At 39.3% G+C, this 21,023-nt stretch overlaps 1 protein-coding gene across 6 annotated transcripts in view; it reads left to right on the top strand.

Annotated features, from left to right (window-relative positions):
• Positions 1-20,811, top strand: part of LOC143019570 (band 3 anion transport protein-like) — a 277,937-nt gene extending 257,126 nt beyond the window's left edge. For 2 of the 6 annotated variants that reach the window (XM_076175336.1, XM_076175335.1), the window contains 14 exons: positions 4,833-5,034; positions 5,969-6,197; positions 9,332-9,439; positions 13,145-13,345; positions 13,970-14,279; positions 14,397-14,624; positions 14,861-15,009; positions 15,600-15,856; positions 16,246-16,459; positions 16,586-16,842; positions 17,740-17,954; positions 18,590-18,798; positions 19,019-19,192; positions 20,200-20,811. In XM_076175336.1, coding sequence (XP_076031451.1) covers positions 4,833-5,034; positions 5,969-6,197; positions 9,332-9,439; positions 13,145-13,345; positions 13,970-14,279; positions 14,397-14,624; positions 14,861-15,009; positions 15,600-15,856; positions 16,246-16,459; positions 16,586-16,842; positions 17,740-17,954; positions 18,590-18,798; positions 19,019-19,192; positions 20,200-20,307 — 2,861 coding nt within the window. In that variant the 3' untranslated portion in view covers positions 20,308-20,811. The remainder of the gene's footprint in view (positions 1-4,832; positions 5,035-5,968; positions 6,198-9,331; positions 9,440-13,144; positions 13,346-13,969; positions 14,280-14,396; positions 14,625-14,860; positions 15,010-15,599; positions 15,857-16,245; positions 16,460-16,585; positions 16,843-17,739; positions 17,955-18,589; positions 18,799-19,018; positions 19,193-20,199) is intronic. The other 4 variants (XM_076175337.1, XM_076175338.1, XM_076175340.1 and 1 more) reach the window with 4 other exon arrangements.
• The last annotated feature ends 212 nt before the right edge of the window (positions 20,812-21,023 follow it).

The following is a 21,023-nucleotide window of genomic DNA, read 5'->3' as shown; positions in this document are numbered from 1 at the left end:
GTCGTCACCGATGTACCTCGCATTATACGTTTGTCTTTGGGCATCTTAAGCGTAGGCGATCGGACGCGCCGTTGTTCATAGGAACCGTGCGTCCTTAGACAAGCCACAGTAGCGAAAGCCGAAGCTTATATCACCGTGGTAGAGGAGACATGAGCCTTTCCTATTTAAATTCGTCCTCGATTCCCAACATTGATCCCCTGTGTTAATTGTGCCTAGTGTCCTGCCGCTGCTCTCTCTCTCTCTCTCTCTCTCTCTCTCTCTCTCTCTCTCTCTCTCTACCCCGCTGGATTGCCCATAGAAAAGGAAAACTAGCTCCACCCCCTTCCGTCTCCAAGACAGGAAATACCTTTCCCTTAATCTTACGGTTTTCTTTCTGCCCTCCCATTCTGCCCTCTCACACTCTCTCTCTCTCTCCCTCTCTCTCTCTCTCTATATATATATATATATATATATATACAGTACATCTTTAAGAATTGATCAAGTTATCGGTAGTTTTTGTAATTTTGTAGCTAAACTCTGAGGGATGAACTGATATCAGCCGAAAATTATATTGTGTGTGTTTATATACACGTTGGATCATGTATATGCCTTTCTGCCATTTTTGGCAAATCTTGATGGTAAGACAGTCAAGTAAACTTGAGAACCTCGACACCCCTGCTGTCTTTTTGTAGTTCCTCTTCTGCTGTAGCATCTCCCGTAGATCCTGACAAACGCTCTTTGGTACCTTGGTCAGGCTTACCAACCCACCCGAGAAAATTGTAGGCTACGTGCTAATTCATATATTGATCAAATGCCTCGTAAAGACACCTTTCTCTTGTGTTTTCATCATACACATTTTACATACTTTTAGTACCGTGACGTTTGTACCCTGCACTAATGTATTGCTATAGTTATCAAGCTAATTTGAACCTAAGTTGAGCAGAATTTGTGTTATAAGTTAACTAATATGCCATTTGCCCGTGTACGTTTCGTGCAGGATAAGGCGTGACTTCAATACGTCGTAGATAGTTAACCTCGATTGCTTTCGTGTTGTTCGTTTTTTTATTTTTACTTTTAAGAGTTTAAAAAGCGTAAGATGTCTATTTTGTTTATCCATTTTCGCAGTTATTTATTTTTGGTTTTGTCACTTCAGTTTTCGTTTTGTAACCGTCTATACCCGCCGGGTGACTCTAGAAGTCGCCTGACGGGCAAGATTTGACAAACGAGTAATCTACGCAGCCGGGGCGCCTTTCCTACCGGTTCCGCGCCAACGTAGACTAACCTCTCCATTTCGTCTTTGATGTTTCAAAGCACGTAGAACCGTTTCTTATTTCATCATCTCCCACTTCGATTGATTGCAGTTCTTAAAGATATATTGATTGTGGGTTGACGATTTTTTGTAATACATGTAGCGGCATGTACTCGTAGGCTGAATGCATGATGTAGCAAGAGAGAGAGAGGGGGGGGCGAGTATTACAGTGTATTATTTATTTAGTTGTTTTTCGGTTGTATTTCGGTTTTTGGTGTTCTTTTTTATGAGTGTTCGCCATTTTGGGGGCTGTTCCTCAACTTGAGAGCAAAGTGACCTAAATCCTCCTGTTTGTCGTTCAGGTTAAACAAAAATTCCGATAACCCAAGCCCATATTATTATTATTATTATTATTATTATTATTATTGTTGTTGTTGTTGTTATTGTTGTTATTATTGTTCAGATTATATCAGTTGTGTCAAAAAGGGAATCTATATCAACCATTCTACGCGATATTTTAAGACACAAGTAAATTCTAGGTCCTCCCACGGAAAGAAAAAAAAAAAAAGATGCTTGTTGGTCCGTGCATCCGCATGCCCAGAAATAAAAAATAAAAATAGGGAGAGGGCGCTCCGAAGACTAGCGTAGGGTAGGTACACAGGGTAGGTACACAGTTATCAGATACTAAAGAACAGCGACGATAAAGAGAAAAGAGAGAACGAGAAAGAGGGAGAGAGAAAAATGTATACCACTGCGTTTGAGAGGAAGACATTGGAAATTGGCAAAGAGGAAAGTAGATAGCATTGCGTAGTTTTGTATTCGTCTCACACGGACATACTTATTGATTCAGGCCACTCCACATTTGAGATCCGTGCTGCATACGGACATGTCCTTTGTGCGAAGTTAGCTGCTTAGAAGAAGTCGGAACATCTTTAAGGCGATGCAGAACATCAAGTTTCATTAAAGTTCTTATAAGCGACATCGGTTCATCCATAGTTCGGGAGAGAATTAACAATGCTATAATGATTTGTTGTGGTTTTTTATGTCTCTTGTTTACGAGCCAAACTTGGCCCATGACGCCAATTTCTCATGTTTGTGGGGATTTTTGTCGTCATGAAGCCTGGTGTGGGATTTTTTTTTTTTTTTTCTTTCTTTTGTCGTCTAGTTTTCTAACATTATGTATCATGTCAGAGTCCACATACAGCTTGTATGTCATTTAGAAAGAAGGGATTAAATTTAGTTGAAGGAAGTCGATATTACAAAGAAACTAAAGCAGATTTTGCTTGATTTTTTTCCCAAAGATTCGCTTTAACGTCTCGAATTCCCTTTATCGTGAGGCTAGGACGGTACCCTTTACAGAGGATGTAGCATGGAATTTGATGAACAATACTCTTGGTCCAACTCGCTGGCGTCACCTCGACCTCCGCCGCAAGTAGCGACGCTCTAACCCGCTCGGCCAGCGAACATCCGAATTACTCCTGCCATTAAGACAGACACTGATCTCACTTTGCCCTCAATCAATCAATCAATCAATCAAATCAGCCATCCTGAGTCCACTGCTGAGCAAAGGCCTCCTTCATAGCATTCCATGATTCACACGACCTTACCATCCTCTGCCACGTCACTCTTGCAAACTTCTCGATCTCGTCTCTCCACCTTCTGTCTGGTCTCCCTCTTCCACGTTAACCTGTCTGAATTTGGTGCACTTAATTTGAAATAGACTTCTAAATCAGTATATCCTAAATTATTTTGTCTTCGATTTTTTGTCCTGTCCATTAAGTACGGAAGAAAAAATCAAAACTAAGATTTCTTTTTCTAACACTGAGTCTTGTAGACAGCAATGCTAGAATCCCGTTTTGGAGTCTTCGGCAACAATACCAGACCTGCAAATGCCCCCTTTTGTACGGCGCCTGGATATACTTGCCACTGCTCTCGTTAGTGTACTCCAATTGCACAAGTAGCCACCAGTAGACGGTAGTTAAGAAAACAGATGGGGTGGGGGGGGGGGAGAGAACGTACTTCCAAAACTGACCTGGGTCACTTGTTAACATCACAAAAATATTCGTCAGCCTATTCTGGGTCATTTGTTAACCTCACAAAGATATTCATCAACCTATTCTGGGTCATTTGTTAACCTCACAAAGATATTCATCAGCCTATTCTGGGTCATTTGTTAACCTCACAAAGATATTCATCAGCCTATTCTGGGTCATGGGTTATTTTAAGCGTAGTTGTTAACTCAATTGGGAAGAGCAAATGCGTTAAAGGACTAACCAAAGGATGATCCACTGGAACGCAGGATGGCAATCGTGTGGTGGTTTTTTTACTTGGTCCGTACTCCCCGGGCACTAATTTGGCCTGAGAGTAACTCCTCTCTTCTGCAAAAGGAAGCCAATGGCCTCATAAAGAAGTTAAGGGGATTTGCACTTTATGTTTACTGTCGGTAAACAGCACTTTTCCCCTCCTTACGGTATTTGTTAGAAGCGGAGAATATAAATTAAGATGATTTCTAAGAGTTAGGACGGCAAAGATGTTGAAAATGTTAATTTACATCAGAAGCGATTTTTTTCGCTTTTTTTTTAACTTCTTGTTTTGCTGTATTAATTTGTTTATATGATTAATTTTTTTAATATTGTAACTTAGGGAATATCCAGGCTAAACAAGCTCCAGCTTATTGATATAGGTGCATCTGTAGAGTCGTTTTTATTTTATTTTGCTACAAAACAAACGAGTCATGTAAAGAATTAATTCGAGAACGAGTTATAATCCTTAACTTTCGACGTGTTAATTCGACCACTTGCATTCTTTCGTTTAACATTTGTAACATTGCTATAAAAAAAAAAAAACTGGGGTGCCACCGAATCCGCCACCGTTGCCCAGTGTGCTCCGACAGCCAGGGCTATGGAGAATGGTTACGATTAAGCGCCATGAATGTATCCGCGTTTGCACACAACTGAAGTGGCTTTCCTAAGCTTGTTCACCTTACAGTGACTAGTATATTATACCATTGCTGGGTAAGAAGCCTTCACCTTAACTAGGTTACTGTATGTGCGTGAGATCAAGATTTATCATCAGGGAAGGCGAATGAAAGTAGATTGTGAAACTGCGCCCACTTTTTTTCTTCCTTTTTAATATAGAATAAATGTGAATTGTCATACTCTTATCCATTATACTTGTTTAATTCCCGTAGTTATTTTAGATTCCATTTGTGAGCGAGTTAAGTCTTGTTTTTATTCTTTTTGTTCCTAACCTTCTGGCCTCCCTTTTTGATGCATTTGCCATGGTCAGTGAGTGAGGTATTTTTTTAATTAACATATATGGGGAATTATGTTTTATGACGTTAATTTTGGTCGCGGGATCTATATATATGTCTGTGTGTCTATATATCTATATATGTATATATATATATATATATATATATATATAAATATATATATATATATATATATATATGTTTTTTTTTTTTTTTTTTTTTTAAGGTCTTGTTTTAGGTGCCCCGAACTTAGATATTTTTTCTTGATAATCTGAGTCCGGTCATGTGTGTGTGTGCGTCTTGCTCCTTTTAGCGATTCTCTCATTGTTTTTGTTTCTCCTTAACCCCCAGGGGCGGTGCTGTTGGACCTGGAGGAGAAGGACTTACCGTCCATCGCGGCCAGGGTGGTAGACAAAATGGTCGCCTGCGACCAGATCCCAGCCGACCAACGCGATTCAGTCATCAAGGTCCTCCTCCTACGTCACAAACACATTCGCGACAACCAGAGCTCCTTCAGATTGCCCTCTATGGGGTCCAAGAGCCAGTTGCAAAGGTGAGTTGCATTGCACGGTCGTCGCGGGAGGAGGGGGCTACTTTTCCAGTGATGTCCACTTTCTGGGTGAATTGATCTCTTGTCGGCTTGTCACGCTGCGCTGGGGAGAGCCAACCCGCTTCCCCCAGTCCCTCACATATCACTGGGGGAATCTGAGGAGATACCATAAAACTGTTGATGCTAAACCAGCTTTAGTGTAAGTGTAGTGTATGTATGTAGTACGAAGGTGCTTGGTTGACTTTGTGTGTGTGTGTGTGTGTGTGTGTGTGTGTGTGTGTGTGTGTGTGATTTGTCTGCAGAAGACATTAGGCCAGGGGTTCTCAACCTGAGGTTGACGGGATTGTTTACAGGGGTACTTAGATGACTAGCGAAAGATCACTTGGACATTTAAATCTGCAGAGAAAGAAAATGACTGCTACACATGTGCGCCTCTTCATGTGTAGTATCACTGTACATTGTGTTTTATGTTAATGCTTAATTGATGAATAAAGTCATTACAATTTGTACCACTTGATTTCCATTGGGGTACGGGTCGATGGTCTGAGGACTCTCGAGGTACGTAAGCGGAAGAAGGTTAAGAACGCCTGGACTAGGCGAACCAGATGAGGCGCAAACATATATACACATGAAGTATTACTACCAGTACTCGTTTTTTGTGACCAGCCACCCAGGATTTGAACTCGGGTCTCTAATGCTTAAACCAAGTGCCTTCCCACTAAGCCATCCGGTAGACATAGGATCATTTCCCCGGTGTTATTGATAATTTTAGTTAGGAATTCATGCATGTGGTTGGGGTCCGGGCTAGTAGTCATTGCGTGGGTCAGAATCTTACTTCTACGTTGTGCTATCTTCCATTATCATAAGGTGTGTTTAGTATTATCTGATGTTATTTTTTATTTTTTCCTGAGCGGTCTTTTTCTCTCTCTTTTTACAGCTCAGAGGAAAAGCTTTCACAGTCTCCAACAACCGTGAGTTCAGACGGTAACCTTCGTGCATCAGTAAGGAAGGCCGGTCTGTCCAACCTTTTCCACGTCAACACCTTTGGCAGTTTCCGACGCCGTAGTTCAGTCGATGACACGAGTGGCGTTTTAGCCAACGGCGAACTCCAGGCCAAAGATGTCCGTATCGAGAAAGGACTCAACCGCAACGAACCCCACACAAAGGTAATGTCACCAGCGCTTCTGTCCTTATGGGTAATCTCGTTCCGCCGTCACGCGTTGTATGATGTTTCCATGCGGCCTTTGTTCACCAGTTTATGATGATGAATGTTCCCTCGAGTTTATCTTGAGATTTTGCAGTCCCGTAATGGCAACGGTGTGGGACAATTTCTTTGCCTCCAGCTGAGAAGAGAAGTGGGGCATTCGCCGATTACTCCCTTTCCAAATGGAAATCAGTGAGGTGATAGCAATCCAAGTTAATACAAAAATCTTGGGCCGCTCCGAAGACCAAGCGTCAGCTGTAAGAGGCTGCGTTCCATGATAGAGGGGAGGGTGTGGATATGAGATGTAAACATGAGATTGGGGGAGACTATTTTCCCTGACGTTAGAAAGAGCGTGTATTCATGATGGAAACACGCACACACACACACACACACACACACGCACACACACACACACACACACACACACACACACGCACACACACGCACACACACGTGCGCGCGCGCAGGGAGTTGGGTGTGTGTGTGCGTGTAAGATCAAAGCATTACCCATAGATCGGTCATACGAACTCTGAGCTCTCTTCCGGGAGGGAAGTAGCTGTCGATCACGAGTCCAACACGTGATCCAAAGACCAAGGTGAATCTCACACACACAGCATTACCCATAGATCGGTCATATGAGCTCTGAGCTCTCTTCCGGGAGGGAAATAGCTGTCGTTCACGGGTCCAGCACGTGATCCAAAGACCAAGGTGAATACACACACACACACGCACGCACGCACCCACGCGCGCACACCTGTAGAACTTGATTCTTTTTTTCAAAACCGGAAAGAATTCACGAATACAAGAGGGTCAGAGAAGATTTTTTTTCTAAACTTCTACAACTCATGTGTGAACGAATACGTGCCAAGGGTCACTGGAAAAAGTAATTGGATAAAGGATTGGTTTAACAAAGAATGTAAGACAGCTAAAAATCCAGAGATGTGTATTTAGATATAGAAGAAACCTGTAATGGGGCACTTTACAAATTGTCGCCATAAAAATTTAGAGCACGTTGGAGGACTAAGGAAGCTATGGGAATGGATGAAGGATTTTCTGAAAACACCGATATATGAAAAAGGTTGAGAAAAAAAGTGCAAATGGTAAGATATCGAGATGGAGGAATATGAGGACCGGAGTCCCGCAATTGTCAGTATTGGCATCAATAATGTTCTTTATTCATGTACGTGGCTTAATGGAAGGAACGACAATCTACGTTAAGATGCATGTCGATGATGCAAAGATCGTGAGAGATAGATTTAGAGGTGACTTATTATTTATTTTATTATTATTATTATTATTATTATTATTTATTTGCATTTACAAAATAGCTGGACAGAATATGTGACTGAGCTAGATGTGGAACAACAACTTCGTCAAAAAAAAGGTCAGAGTACTTGAAATGCTTACAAATACAGAGTCCACTAGTAATGTATTCAATAAGGAGTTAAACAATTACGAAAACAAAAGAAGGCTTTGGGAGTGCTGATCATGGATGATTTGTCCTCTGACAAACAGTAAGATTATGGGCTGGACATACGGACTGCTGAAGAACATGATATTGGTTTCTCACGACGTTGGTGAAAAGATGAAAAAACTCGAACTTTATCCGTCCCATATTAAAATATGCAGTGGTGATGTCTCCAGACGATATAAAGATTGTAAATTATATCGATATAATACAAAGAACAGCACCTCAAGAGTGCGGAGAACTACTTGACAAGATCCATGCCCATTGGAAAAGGGAAAAGTGCCGAAAGATTTGGAAAGGGTCAACGTTGTTCCAATTTATAAAGAAAGAAACAAAGAAGCCTTAAGCTATAAACCTGTGTTCTTGTGCTGCATGGTTGCTAAAATGCGTTGGAGAATTATGAAATACGGCAAGATAAAACGTATGGAAGAGAGGGTAGATAACCAGTTTGGATTAAAGATAGAATGTTATGTGTTTAAAAATTATTGAGTTTATACTCAAGATCGACCTGTGTGCTACAAGTGAGAGGTGGATGGGCGAAATGCGTATGCCTGGAACTGAAAAAAATCTTCTGATCAAGTATCTCACAAAAAATAGCAAGTTTATATAACTGTAGGGCTTAAACAGTATGATATTTGAAATGGATAAAGACCCTTAAGGGTATAGGATTATTGTAAGTTGTTACAGAAAGATCTGGATAACGTATATGAATGGAGTCAGAAATGAACAATTAGTTCCAAAACAGGAAAATAGAAAATAATGGAAATGGGCCAAAGTATTATTCCAAACTGTAGATTGGGAAATGGAACTGTGACGAAAGCGAAGGAGGAAACGGACCAAGAGGGATTGGTAATGGGCAATTTGTCACCGGAAAACCATACCATGATGATACCATGATGATTTCAAGTGATCCTTATCAATTTGGACCTACTTGAAAGTGGGATTCAAATAAATCGACCCATATTGTAATATGCTGCAGTGTAGTCCTCACAGTGTATTTATAAAGATAATTCAAAGAACAACAACCAAAGTGGTTCCCACTCGAGGAAAAATCATAGGAAGTACTCTCGAATCATTAACAGTGGAAGGAAGAACAGTTATGTCGTGAATATACAGAAACGTGGAAGGAGTGAACTTAATCGACAAAGGTGACTTGCTAGTGTGGGACAAAAGAAAAATCAGAGGATATAGGAAGAAAACGAGAAAAGATAAGGCGTTTGAGAGATATGAAGGAATTTTCTGCACAGATGCTTTGATTCGTGGGACAGTATGGAAAAAGTAGTCAGGTAACCTAAGCGAATTTAAAGGAAAGTTTGACCAAAGGAAGCACAGAAACGGGGGTTCACGGACGGAGCTATTCTCCTGAAAAGTACAATTATGTAAAAAGATAAAGCACTTTTGTTTGTAATCCCGAAATCAGTCCCGAAATCATTTTGCAGTTTTGATTCTTACAGTGTAGTGATCAGGATAATAATAAGAGTTGTGTGTTGCTTTAGGCCCATCATAGACGATCAGAAGTAGATTTTTTTTGTTTCTGGAGCACATGGCTACCGTCTTCCCGTTTTCCCTTTCCCGAAGCATCAACATAACCGCACAGCACATAACCTGCCTCCCCGTTTTCCTTGCAGCATAGTCCCACACTCAAACTTCTAGGTCTGAGTATGCGTGAAAAAGTGGCCCCAACGCTGTCGCCCAAAAAAGAAACGGAGTGGTCCGTCCATGATGCGGACGTTGCGGTAAGGTGGCCTTTATGATAGCAAGAAGTGCATCGTTGCCTGTCCTCATGCATTCGGCAACCTCGCTGGAATGTCTCTGTAGTCCACCGTAGTAAAGGTTGTCATTAGAATCTGCGGAACACTGCTAAGATTATTTCTTACCCTTTCTTTTAATGCCAGGCGTAGAGAATGAGCCTTGCATGTATTCGTATATGAATATGAAAGTATGAAACGTTAAGTGGATATCAGTTGATCACCGTAAGATAGATATTTAGTCCCGTTGCTTCAAGCGTACATCCTGCATGTTTTTTTTTTTTTCGAAGTGAGTAAAGCTTGCTTTTGTTTTCGTCGACTTAGATCACAGGTAAGTGTCCATGGCCAGGCAGACGTTGAATGAACCTTGCCACGCCCCCCCCCCCAGCCCACCCCACCCCGTCTGCCTCACCTTTTGGGGAGACACCATGGATACGGTGCTGACATTTAGCCGCAACGTTACTTCGAGCACATTTGTTCACAAAAAATATACATATATATATTTTTTAAGATTGTGTGCGAGACATTATGGGGCGGGTGACGACATTTGAGGAATGTAGTTTTTAATTCTAGTATACTAATTATCAAATGACTGAGGATGACTTGTATAAAAAAATATATAACAGAATTTAAAAAGAATTAAGACGGGTGGGCTAAGCTACCGTTACTATGAGTAGGAAGCTTGCTCTCCCGTGTAGGTTTGCCAACCTTTACGAGACTCGTCATGCTTAAATGTAATGCCAACCGTCCAAGTTGTGAATAAAAGGTACTTTTGTGAGCTACTATTAGAATTGAGTGCTTTTGCAATGGAAACTGCTTCGCATGTACGTCTACGCTCTCGTTTTCTCAAGAACATCTTCTGTATTTGCTACTTTCATAGTCATGTTATATTTATCGATAGAACTTATCCGATGCACGTTTAAGCACTGCTTTGCACGTTACAATTTTTCACCTTTTCAGGATCTTTATTAATATTTTGATGTTAATGTCATTTGTATTACAAAATGTACATCCTGTGAACAACACTACCACCATTGCTCTCGCCATAAATACAACGGTACAACCCACCAAACTATGGTTGAAGGCCACGTGACTGTCGGCAAATACCACGCGTAGGAAAAAATTATCTTTGTTTACCTTTCTCCCCCTTCCTCCATCCCTGCCTCTGCAGGAGCAAACACTCCACACAAAGATTTGAGTCACTTGGTAAACGATGAAATGAGTTTAGCCGTCCTTGCCGTCCATTTAAAAAAAAAAAAAAAAAAAAAAAAAAAAAAAAAAAATCTCTGGGAATCTGCACCCGACTCCACATAAAAAGACTGTAATTGTTGCCTCAGATTTTACCAACTAGAAACCCGCAGCCTCCACAGGGTTGAGGCAACGATCCTAGAGCTACCCTAGGCTGGTAGAAGAACGAGAAGAGGATCAGTCAACGGTAATTTTGTTAAGAAAAAACCGAAGCTGATAGAAGTATTGGGCCCGGTCCGGGGACCGAGTGCCAGGCTCTTGGGGTTGCACCTACAGATAAAGGTGAGGGTTTTGAAAAAGAGCACCAGGGAGATGAAGCTCTCCGACGTATGGACGATGAGGTTCTCCTCGTTAGACCAACTTGATAAGAATTGACAGTTGATTAATTATCGCGCACTCAGAACATAATCCCATAAATTTCGGTCAGGACACTGAAGATAAACTGGTGTTTACAAAGAAATATGAAAAGTTTGGATACAGTTAGAATGGGATAGTGAGGGTTCTCAAAAAGACAATGAAGAGTTTCTGGGACTAAAGTGGAAGGAATGGTGGACAGTTAGGTAAAGTTCCATGAAAAGGTGATGGGGGTAGACTTCTTGAATATGTTGAAGTGAATTTGTGGAGGATAAGATATGGAAGAAAGGCACATTGCAGGCGGAGGCGACGGCGTCACTGTCAGGTGGAACTCTTTTAAGGGTCAGAGTGCAAATCGGGAACTAGAGTGGGCGAGTGTCTGTAGTAAGGTGAAGTGGATAAAGACAGAGAAAAAAAAAGAACCTTGGAAGCGTACCTGTAAGGCATGGATTTTTTTTTTAAGTTTTGTGCCTGGGCCATACTTAAAAGAGACCAGGGTGTTGATTGTTGTTTTGGAAATTATATATCCGTGTTTGCGTCAGAATGCGCGCGGGGATGTGTTGGAATAGGGAGCCAGGTTCCTTGTGTGAATTTGAGAGGGGAGGCGAGATTTTCTAAAATCTCTTGTTTCATTATTTCACGCAAGAAATACTACGGTGCTTGATGTGGCTGAATATTACAATAGACAAGTATGTACGCAAGCCGGCATAGATGTCCCCATGTTCGATCCGTGTTTTTGTGTGTGTGAGGGCTTGGGGGGGGGGGTTAGGCAGTTATTTAGTGGTACATGTAGGTAGCTGGAGAGCTGGTGGGGGGAAGCCCCGAATGTACACGCTAGGCCAGTTTTTGTTTAAATTGCATTGAACAACAGTCATATAGCCCTGTACGTTCGTACATGCACACTTGCTAGGAAGGGCACCGTCGATGGTGCAAAAAAACGATTTTGAAACAAATACCATGGTTGAAGTAAATCATTGAATACTATCTAGCCAATCTAGAATAACTTTTCGCTACATTTTACTCAAACGAAAGGTCGACCTGTATAGTGGCATATGAGACGCACTCGTGTCTCCAAATATGACATTGCGCCAAATACGCCCGTATTGCGGTTAGGAGGCAAACGTTCGGGGAGAGGGGAGGGGGTTATATTTAATATCAAGTAAATCCCCTTGACAGAAGTACAATGTAGATATGGCCGAGCACTGTTCAGTTAAAGTTTATAAGACTCAAGGTAAGATATCTTTAAAGATTCATTAAGCTATTTGCATTCTCCATTAAATTTAACGTACTTGATATTTAGAACATATCCACTACCAAATATTTAAACATGTATTTGAGCAAAATACAAACTATAGGCGCTCAGCTGAATGTTTACAACAAATATTAACAACTTGACAAAGTTGATTAAGAAAAATCGTTCACGATTATCTCGACAAGCCCTATCTTAAAAACTACAATCGGAGATATGTCATTTTAGAATGATTTCTAGTAAATGTATGGTTATTAACCCCCTTTTCAAACAAAGGTACATGTTATAGGTAAATTTGCCTGATATTCTTGTCACCCCACTACCTCTGAGGGAGGGGGAAAATAAGTGAAAGAGTGTAAAAAGATGCATTATTCCCAGAGTAAATATGTGATGCAGATTTACAAAATATTTTACTCCATCTAGCTTTTGTGTGCATGTATAACTTCAATAAGAATAGAAGCACACACGTGTATATGTGAGTCCATGACATAGGAAGATTGAAAACGGTTATACCAAGAACAAACATGGTTGCAAGGATGGCTGGGGGATGAACTTAAATTGGTCATCCCTCATGATAGGTTCATTCAAGATTTCATTGCAATTTTCTTCCATGATATATTCTTTGTTTGTATGTGTATGTGCATGTGTGTGTGTGTTGAGTATGTACATAATAGTGTGTATATGCATTCCTCCTGAAAGGAGACATCTCCACTCATTCCAAGTGCAATTTGTTTATGCCTCTTATCAGACAACATTTGCAAAACAACTCAAAGGTCACCATTAACATTTAAAAATGAATTGTTCGTTACTAAGTTGATATATTTTTTAATGTTTATGAACAGATTGATATTGATGGCGAAGCCACAGGGAAAGACAAGGGTTCGAGGGATGACCTACGCAAGAATAAGGACAACATCATGAAGAAGATTCCTGAGGGTGCCGAGGCCACAGCCGTATTGGTGGGTGCTGTAGATTTCCTCAAGCACCCGACCATTGCCTTCGTTAGATTGGCAGAAGGCGTTCCCATGGACAATATTATTGAGGTGAGCCTAAAACACCACTTGGTTAATTAAAAAAATAAACAAGATAAAATGAGAAAAGAATCTCTCTCACATCCAAACTATATGGGTTATATGGTGTTCAGCTTTGGGGAGTATTTAGATATGCAAGGTAGAATTATTAACCTTCCCCCATCCCCTGTCATCTCTCTGCTGCTCCAATGCTGAATCTTTAGTTCTGAAAGAAATAACGTAGCCTTTTTGGATAGTGGAAGGATTACTTGTATGTAAGAAATTAACACTACTGTAAAAAATATATCCCTACATTGTTGAGTAATATTTGATTATGATTTATATTTTATACACTACTGACATAGTTGTGTGATGTCATAATATTTCAAAACTTTTCTCAGCTATGTAGTTTTCATAATTGCATTTCTATACCATTGTTGATCAGTAATATTTCCAATATGTCTTTGAATAGGTAAGTTTGCACAAGATATTTCAAGTAGTATAATCATTATGATATTAGTGCCTTATATCAAATGAATACATGGATTGGGTGGCACAAATTAGAATTTTTTCTGGTCAGCATGTGGAAATTAATGTTATATAGGTGATGTTGATGCTCATGTAGGTACTTACAATCATCCTTTCTTTACAACACAGGTACCTATCCCGGTACGATTTATGTTCATTCTACTGGGTCCATTCCATGGTGAAATGGACTACCATGAGGTGGGACGATCTATCTCCACCTTGATGTCTGACAAGGGCTTCCATGAGGTTGCCTATAGGGCCCACAGTCGTGGCCAGCTCCTGTCTGCTATTAATGAATTCTTGAATGCATCTATTGTCATGCCCCCAAGTGACTGGAATAACAAAGATTTAGTTCCCATTGATGACATCCGTGCTAAAGCTCAGCAAATAAACAAGAAGAATGAAAGCATTCGAGCAAAGCGGAAGCAGTCCCAATCAGGTTAGATGTGGTGTATAATAGAATGATATTTTATAGATCCATGTTTTTATGAATTGGTTGATAATTTTTTATGTAAAATTAGATACACATTATTCTAAATACCTGTATTGTACACAGTAAAGAGTGGTATGTCTGCAGGCGATGGCGGGGACTTGCGTCCTCCTCCTCGTGATCCTCTTGAGCGGATGGGTAAACCATTCTATGGGCTTATTCAAGACATCAAAATTAGATACCCTAAATACCTATCTGACATCACTGATGGGCTAAATGGGCAAGTGGCTGCTGCAGCTATATTCATTTTCTTTGCTGCACTTTCTGCTGCTATCACATTTGGCGGCATGTATGGTATGTATATACCTAGTTGTATTTACCTAATTGTTACACTCATGGGGCCATCTTGTCTCTTTTTTTTCCAACTGTCATACCTAGTTTTGAATTTGCTTGTGTAGTGAAAAGTCAGTTTTATGTTTCAGTATAATGAACAAAAAATTTAAGCTTTCTGTGAAAAGATATTTATATGTAAATAGTTGCAGAAGTTTGAATCATTGTTAACAATATTATTATTTTCATTATCTTTGCAGGTGACCAAACAGAGAACATGATTGGTGTAGGAGAGACCCTACTTGTATCATGTATTAATGGAGTTATATTTGCACTCTTTGCTGCTCAACCTCTTCTAATTGTAGGAGCAACTGGTCCACTTATGATTTTTGACATGAGTCTATATGCGGTATGTATGATACATAAGAGTTAAGGAAAGATAATGAAAGTTCAGTGAAATATGAAACTGGTAGAATAGACATGATTATTTAACTAGCTGTAATTGCCTAATGGTAGTTTACAAGAAAAGAGCTATGTTCATGGGGTCCTGTTTTCAAAGATACACAAATGACATGTTAGTAGTATTGATTTATATTTCAAACATAAGACATCTGTAGGTTGTGAGGTTAGGAGAGTCGTACGAGGTCAGTTCCCCAGGATGCTGGTAGTAAAGCTTCTGGTGTAATCGCTACATATTTACACTTTATTAGGTTTGTTTGATGTCTTTCATGAACAATACAAGCACATTAACAAAACCAATCTAGCTCCTCTACCACATGCACACACTACTCATACACAATTATTTTGTGTACCCAATCATACATACCCCAGCATACCTTGGTTGAGGTAGTCCATGCCTCTGTGGCAAGAGAACATGCCCTTGGCTAAAATTTTCTAAAAGGTCCCTCATGGTGACAGCTGTCTAAGCACAGTAGTGACAGGCTACATCTAACTAGATGTACATGACTGAAGTCTTAGTATAATGTGCTTCTTTTGCAGTTCTGTATTGCATATGATATCGAGTTTCTGCCGGCCCGAGTGTGGATTGGAGTATGGATGACAATATGGGGATTACTCATTGTGGCCTTTGAAGCGCTTGCCATTGTGAAGAAGTTCACACGATTCACTGAAGAAATTTTCTCAACTCTGGTGTGTCTCATTTTCATCTATGAGGCATTTGTTAAGCTTTATGGTATCTTTGAAGTGCACCCCTTGAAAGCTGACTACTGCTATGAAGATGAGAACCATACTCAAATGTAAGTTTCTGATATATATGTATATAGGAAATTTTCTTTTATATGATATATAACTGATATAGAAACTAACATCTACTCATGTGTTACTGTAAGACATACATAGCCTCCAAGATTATCTTTCAATTTACTTATACTTGAAAAAATTATCCCATCGTAATAGAAGCTGTACAAATAATACATCTTTCAATGGGTTGGCTGCTCTTGCAGTGTTAGAATATTCATGATAAAATTTGTACTAAAGATAATACTAAAGACTTGTTACTTGTGTATATTCCTTATATAATGAGCTCCATATTTATTTATTTTGTATGTATGTATTTATGTATGAATGCATACTAAAATTACTATAAGATGTTAAGATGTGAAACTCATTTCTTCATATTATGCAGTGTTGTAAATCAAGATATCCTTTCCGTCAGTGTAAATGGTACCATTATAAATGGTACTCTTTATGATGGTGTCAACGCTGATGGCAAAGAAGTGGATGCAATGAACCCTGCTCAGCCAAACACATCTCTTCTGTCATTCATCCTCATGATTGGAACTTTTATTATTGCATACAAGCTCAAGCACTTCCGTAACTCCAAATTCCTTGGTCGCTCTGTGAGTTTTAGTCATTTAGTTGTTGAATGATTATACACATTTTTGCATATGTATAAATTCATGCTTTTATCATTAAAAAGTACTATCTTCACTTAATATTAATTTCTACATTTCTTTGCTATACAGGTACGCCGTGCCTTGGGAGATTTTGGTGTGCCCATTTCTATTGTTCTGATGGTAACAGTTGACTTCCTCGTCCGAGATACCTACACAGACAAGCTCACCATGCCTGATGGTATGCAGCCCTCCCGCCCAGAGGAACGAGGATGGTTGATCAACCCTATGGGAATCAATAAGAGTCTCCCTGTTTGGGTTATCTTTGCTTGTGCCCCAGCTTCCCTTCTTCTCCTTATCCTCATCTTCTTGGAGGAGAACATTTGCCAGTAAGTATTTAGGTAGTTCTTAAAGGAATGGCTTCACTTAAAGTGCCATATATATATATATATATATATATATATATATATATATATATATATATATATATGTATATATATATATGTATATATATATATATATATATATATATATATATATATATATATATATATATATATATATATATATATATATATATATATGCCTGAGAAGTATGATAGGCATTACTAGGCTAGCTAGAGTGAGAAATGGAGTCTATTGGTCTTCTGCAGGAGAGAACCAGGGCAACAGATTGATTGATTTATACATTATAGGTTGAAAAGTCCAGCTTTTGTAATAGATCTTTAGACAAATGAAATGAATTTCCAGCAGAAATGGTGTGATCAGTACTAATGATAATTTTCTTGAGTTTTACTGACGTTAAACCCACAACCCCACAGTAGCTGGTTGTGGTCCTCAGTTCCTCCCAATGATCTCTCTGGGAAGAAATGTTGGAGTGATGTCTGTTGTGTTAGTGTGATACTGTTTTTATATCACTAGCTTGTAGTAGATCAATTGTCAGCTCTCCTTATGCAAAAAAGTGGAAGAAATGGTTAAAGTTAATAAACAGATATTTGGCTGGTACAGAAATAAAATGTCAGCCCCTCAAGGCTACACTTCCTGATGGAGGGGAGGCTATTGATGAGTTTCTAAGGTAGGCAGCAGGGTGATGATGATTCTCCCTGATGTCCATCTCTGTGTGGTCAAAGTCTAATAAAGCTGAAGTAAAATTAGGGGAAGTAAGATATATGCAATATAATTCAAGTGTAAGTTTCATCAGTTTATATTTTTCTTTTTCATGTTTAGTTTAAGACCAGCTGCTCATAGAATTACCCTCTAATACACACTTCCTTTGCTCCTTCCAGTTTGATCCTAAGCAAGCCTGAACGAAACATGCAGAAGGGTTCAGGTTTCCATTTGGATTTGGTATTGTCCTGCAGTATCAATGCTATTTCTGGAATCCTGGGAGCACCTTTCATGGGCCCTGCTTGTGTCCGAACAGTTTCACACACATCTGCGCTCACTGTAATGAGCGCAGCTGGTGCACCAGGAGAATCACCTAAGATGGTTGGAGTTAAGGGTAAGTACCAAAAGGAAGAATGGTTGTGTGTGGATGATGTTGTGGTGCATGAGGTGGAATGGGCGGGGGATGGGGAGTGAGGTAGTATGTGTGAGCAAAATTTGACCCAGCCCGAAGGGATTTTTCCCCATCTTCTCCTTTTATGCATGGGGGGATGGAGAGGGGGGGTCGCCGATTTAATGAAGCGGCCTTGCTGTGGATGTGCTGTGTCTTGCGACACTACTGCTGACCCAGGGCAGTGGACAAGGTGCAGGGATGACCTGTCATTCAGGAGGTGCTAAAATAAGAGGGAGGGTGGAGGGGGTGTGGAGTGTATTCAGGGATGGAATGGGTGGGAATGATTTTATGCCTTTTCCATTTTGGCTACCTCCCTTGTAAGGGGGGAAAAAGCCTTGGTATATGTATGTACCAAAAGGAAGAATAAAGAGGAAAGAGTAAATGCTGCCATAGCCATGGCATTAATGAAATTATATTTAAAGAAGGTCAAAGTTGATGTAGATTTGTAACTATAATGATGGAAGATGATAATTGTTAAAATATTCATGGACACAGATGGAGTGATATTTTCGTAAGGGTAATATGTTTTGTACTTGTATTTCATTAAAACTCTACTGCAACATTGTGTCTTCCCACAGAACAACGGCTGAGTGCCTTAGTTGTATCAGTCCTCATTGGTCTGTCTGTGTTCTTGACTGCTGTCCTTAACTTGGTGCCAAAGGCTGTTCTGTTTGGTATCTTCCTGTATATGGGAGTGTCATCAACTGCAGGAATTCAGTTCTTGGAACGTATCTTCCTCTTCTTCATGCCTGTTAAACATCACCCAAGTGTTCCCTATGTCAAAAAGGTATAAAGACATTGTACCTCAACTGTTTCAATAGAGTAATAGAATTAATGTATAATTATAATGGTATAATTAATACATGCAACAAGATTTTGCTGAAGCATTGTACTTGTGAGTATAAATTCTATGTAATCTGTGCAGATTTTAAAATAATAAGGGCTTGATTTATTTTCATATTTTATATTCATAGTACTCATTTATTTTTCTTTCTTTTTTCTTCTAGGTTCGCACCTGGAAGATGCATGCATTCACAGCTGTACAATTGGTTCTGCTTATTGTATTGTGGGTAGTTAAGCAATCACCAGCTGCACTTTGCTTCCCATTTGTTCTCCTGCTCCTGCTCCCAATCCGTCTTTATCTTCTTCCCTACTTGTTCAATTCAACGGAACTTGTTGCGGTAAGAAATTATCTTACTAGTTCAGTTAGTGTACTTAACAACCATAGAAATGGTTTTCTTTTATTTGGCTGTTTTCATTGTCAGTTTTCAGTAGATGTCAGTGTAATTTATAGTAGCTTATTTGATCTATAAATTACCGATTACCAATATGTAAATCCAAAACAGCAGGTCACTATTAACAGTGTAAAATCCAAACAGGGTAGTGGAGTTCCCTAGGGCTCAGTTTTGGGTCCCTTATTATTCAATATAGAGAATGGTGTATAGGAGTGGAATGGATGGGAGTGGGTGCATGCCTTGACTTGGCTATCACCCATGTATGTTAGTAAGTTTGTGGATAACACTAAAATAGGGCACCATATTAGGTCAGGAAAATATATTAGGATCCTATATAATGGATATTCACTAGAATCAGTACAGAGAAGAATGACCAAAATGATACAAAGGCATAGAAATTTATCATACAAAGACAGGCTTAGGCACCTTAACTTACTTTCTCTGGAGAGACGAAGAGTGTGGGGTGATCTAATAGAGAGTCAAGTGATGCAGGCAAGGTCATCATGTTAAGTCAGCAGAGCAAGACTTGTTATGGATTTAGATTGGACAAATTTAGGTTTAAGAAGTAAATAGGCAAGAACTGGTTTACCAATAGATTGGTTAACATATGTAGTAAGTGATGAAACAATTAGTTGTTTTAAGAGGAGATTAAATGGACATTAAACTCTATAGTGTAGGCCTCACAGTCTCTTGTAGTCTATTTCATTCTTATGTTCCTATGTTAAAAGGAAGTAGGTAAATGAAAAATAAGCTATCAGAATGACATAGGTGGAACAAATTCTAATACATTACATACATATGCTTACAGAATTCAGTTTTTATTTCTGATAGAGGTAAAGTTGATTGAAAACACTGATTTCATGATATATAGATTATAATTGTTATATTTAGTAGTTTTAAGGAATGAGTAACATGAAAACTTCCTAGATATTAATAAAGAAATCATTTACCAGCTTGATGGAAAGGACAGTTCTGCCACTGCTGATGAAGAAGAAGAAAATGACTTCTATGAAGAAGCCCATGACTTGCCAACTCAGATTGATCACCACCATCAGAGCTGATGTGATTGATCCCATTTGAAAAGGCCAGATGCAACCACATAAGCTGTCTTTTACTTGGCTTTTGAGGTGCTGCTATGGTAGTACTAAAGTGATATTGGTGTAGATAGTCAGCCCATTGCAAGGTTGATTGTGATACGTATATGAATGGACCAGTAAAATCTACCTATTTTTAGGATGAATATGTATTTATGCATTTGCATACTTTTTATCATGGCTAAATTAATGGAGTACCCAAATTTCCATGGTAAATTTCTAAATTGTTAAATGTCATGAATGTATTTTTATACTGTCTCCATAGATTTTACTTGTGTTGCGGAAAGCAGTAGGCTGATGCAGAGAAGGCAGTCCTTGGCTATGTATTTAGTGCCTTGTCTTACAAATTTACTTTTAATATCTGCCAGAATTTATTTATGAACTTCAAATTTAATTTTATGCTGTGCTGTGAAATGTTATTTTTCTTGATAAAAAGAAAAAATGGAACAAACCATTACCTGTATTTATAAATTTGAAATTTAATTTACCCAGCCTTTTTTTATGGAAGAAAAGACATGATCTCCCGTCACAGAACAAATTATTCATAAATTGAATGAAGATCAGTATCCTAGATTAAAAATATTTCCCCCCTCTGCTTCAGACTGATGGTGAAAATAAATTAATGTTCATACATTCCATATACACTTGGGAGCTGTTTTCCTGCTTTAGTACAACACAAATCA

This window comes from Oratosquilla oratoria, chromosome 37, assembly GCF_046742065.1.
Source record: "Oratosquilla oratoria isolate Oo_2021 chromosome 37, ASM4674206v1, whole genome shotgun sequence".
Taxonomy (NCBI): Eukaryota; Metazoa; Arthropoda; class Malacostraca; order Stomatopoda; family Squillidae; genus Oratosquilla; species Oratosquilla oratoria.
The sequence above is the reverse complement of the archived record's forward strand: the minus strand, read 5'-3'. Positions and strand labels throughout refer to the sequence as shown.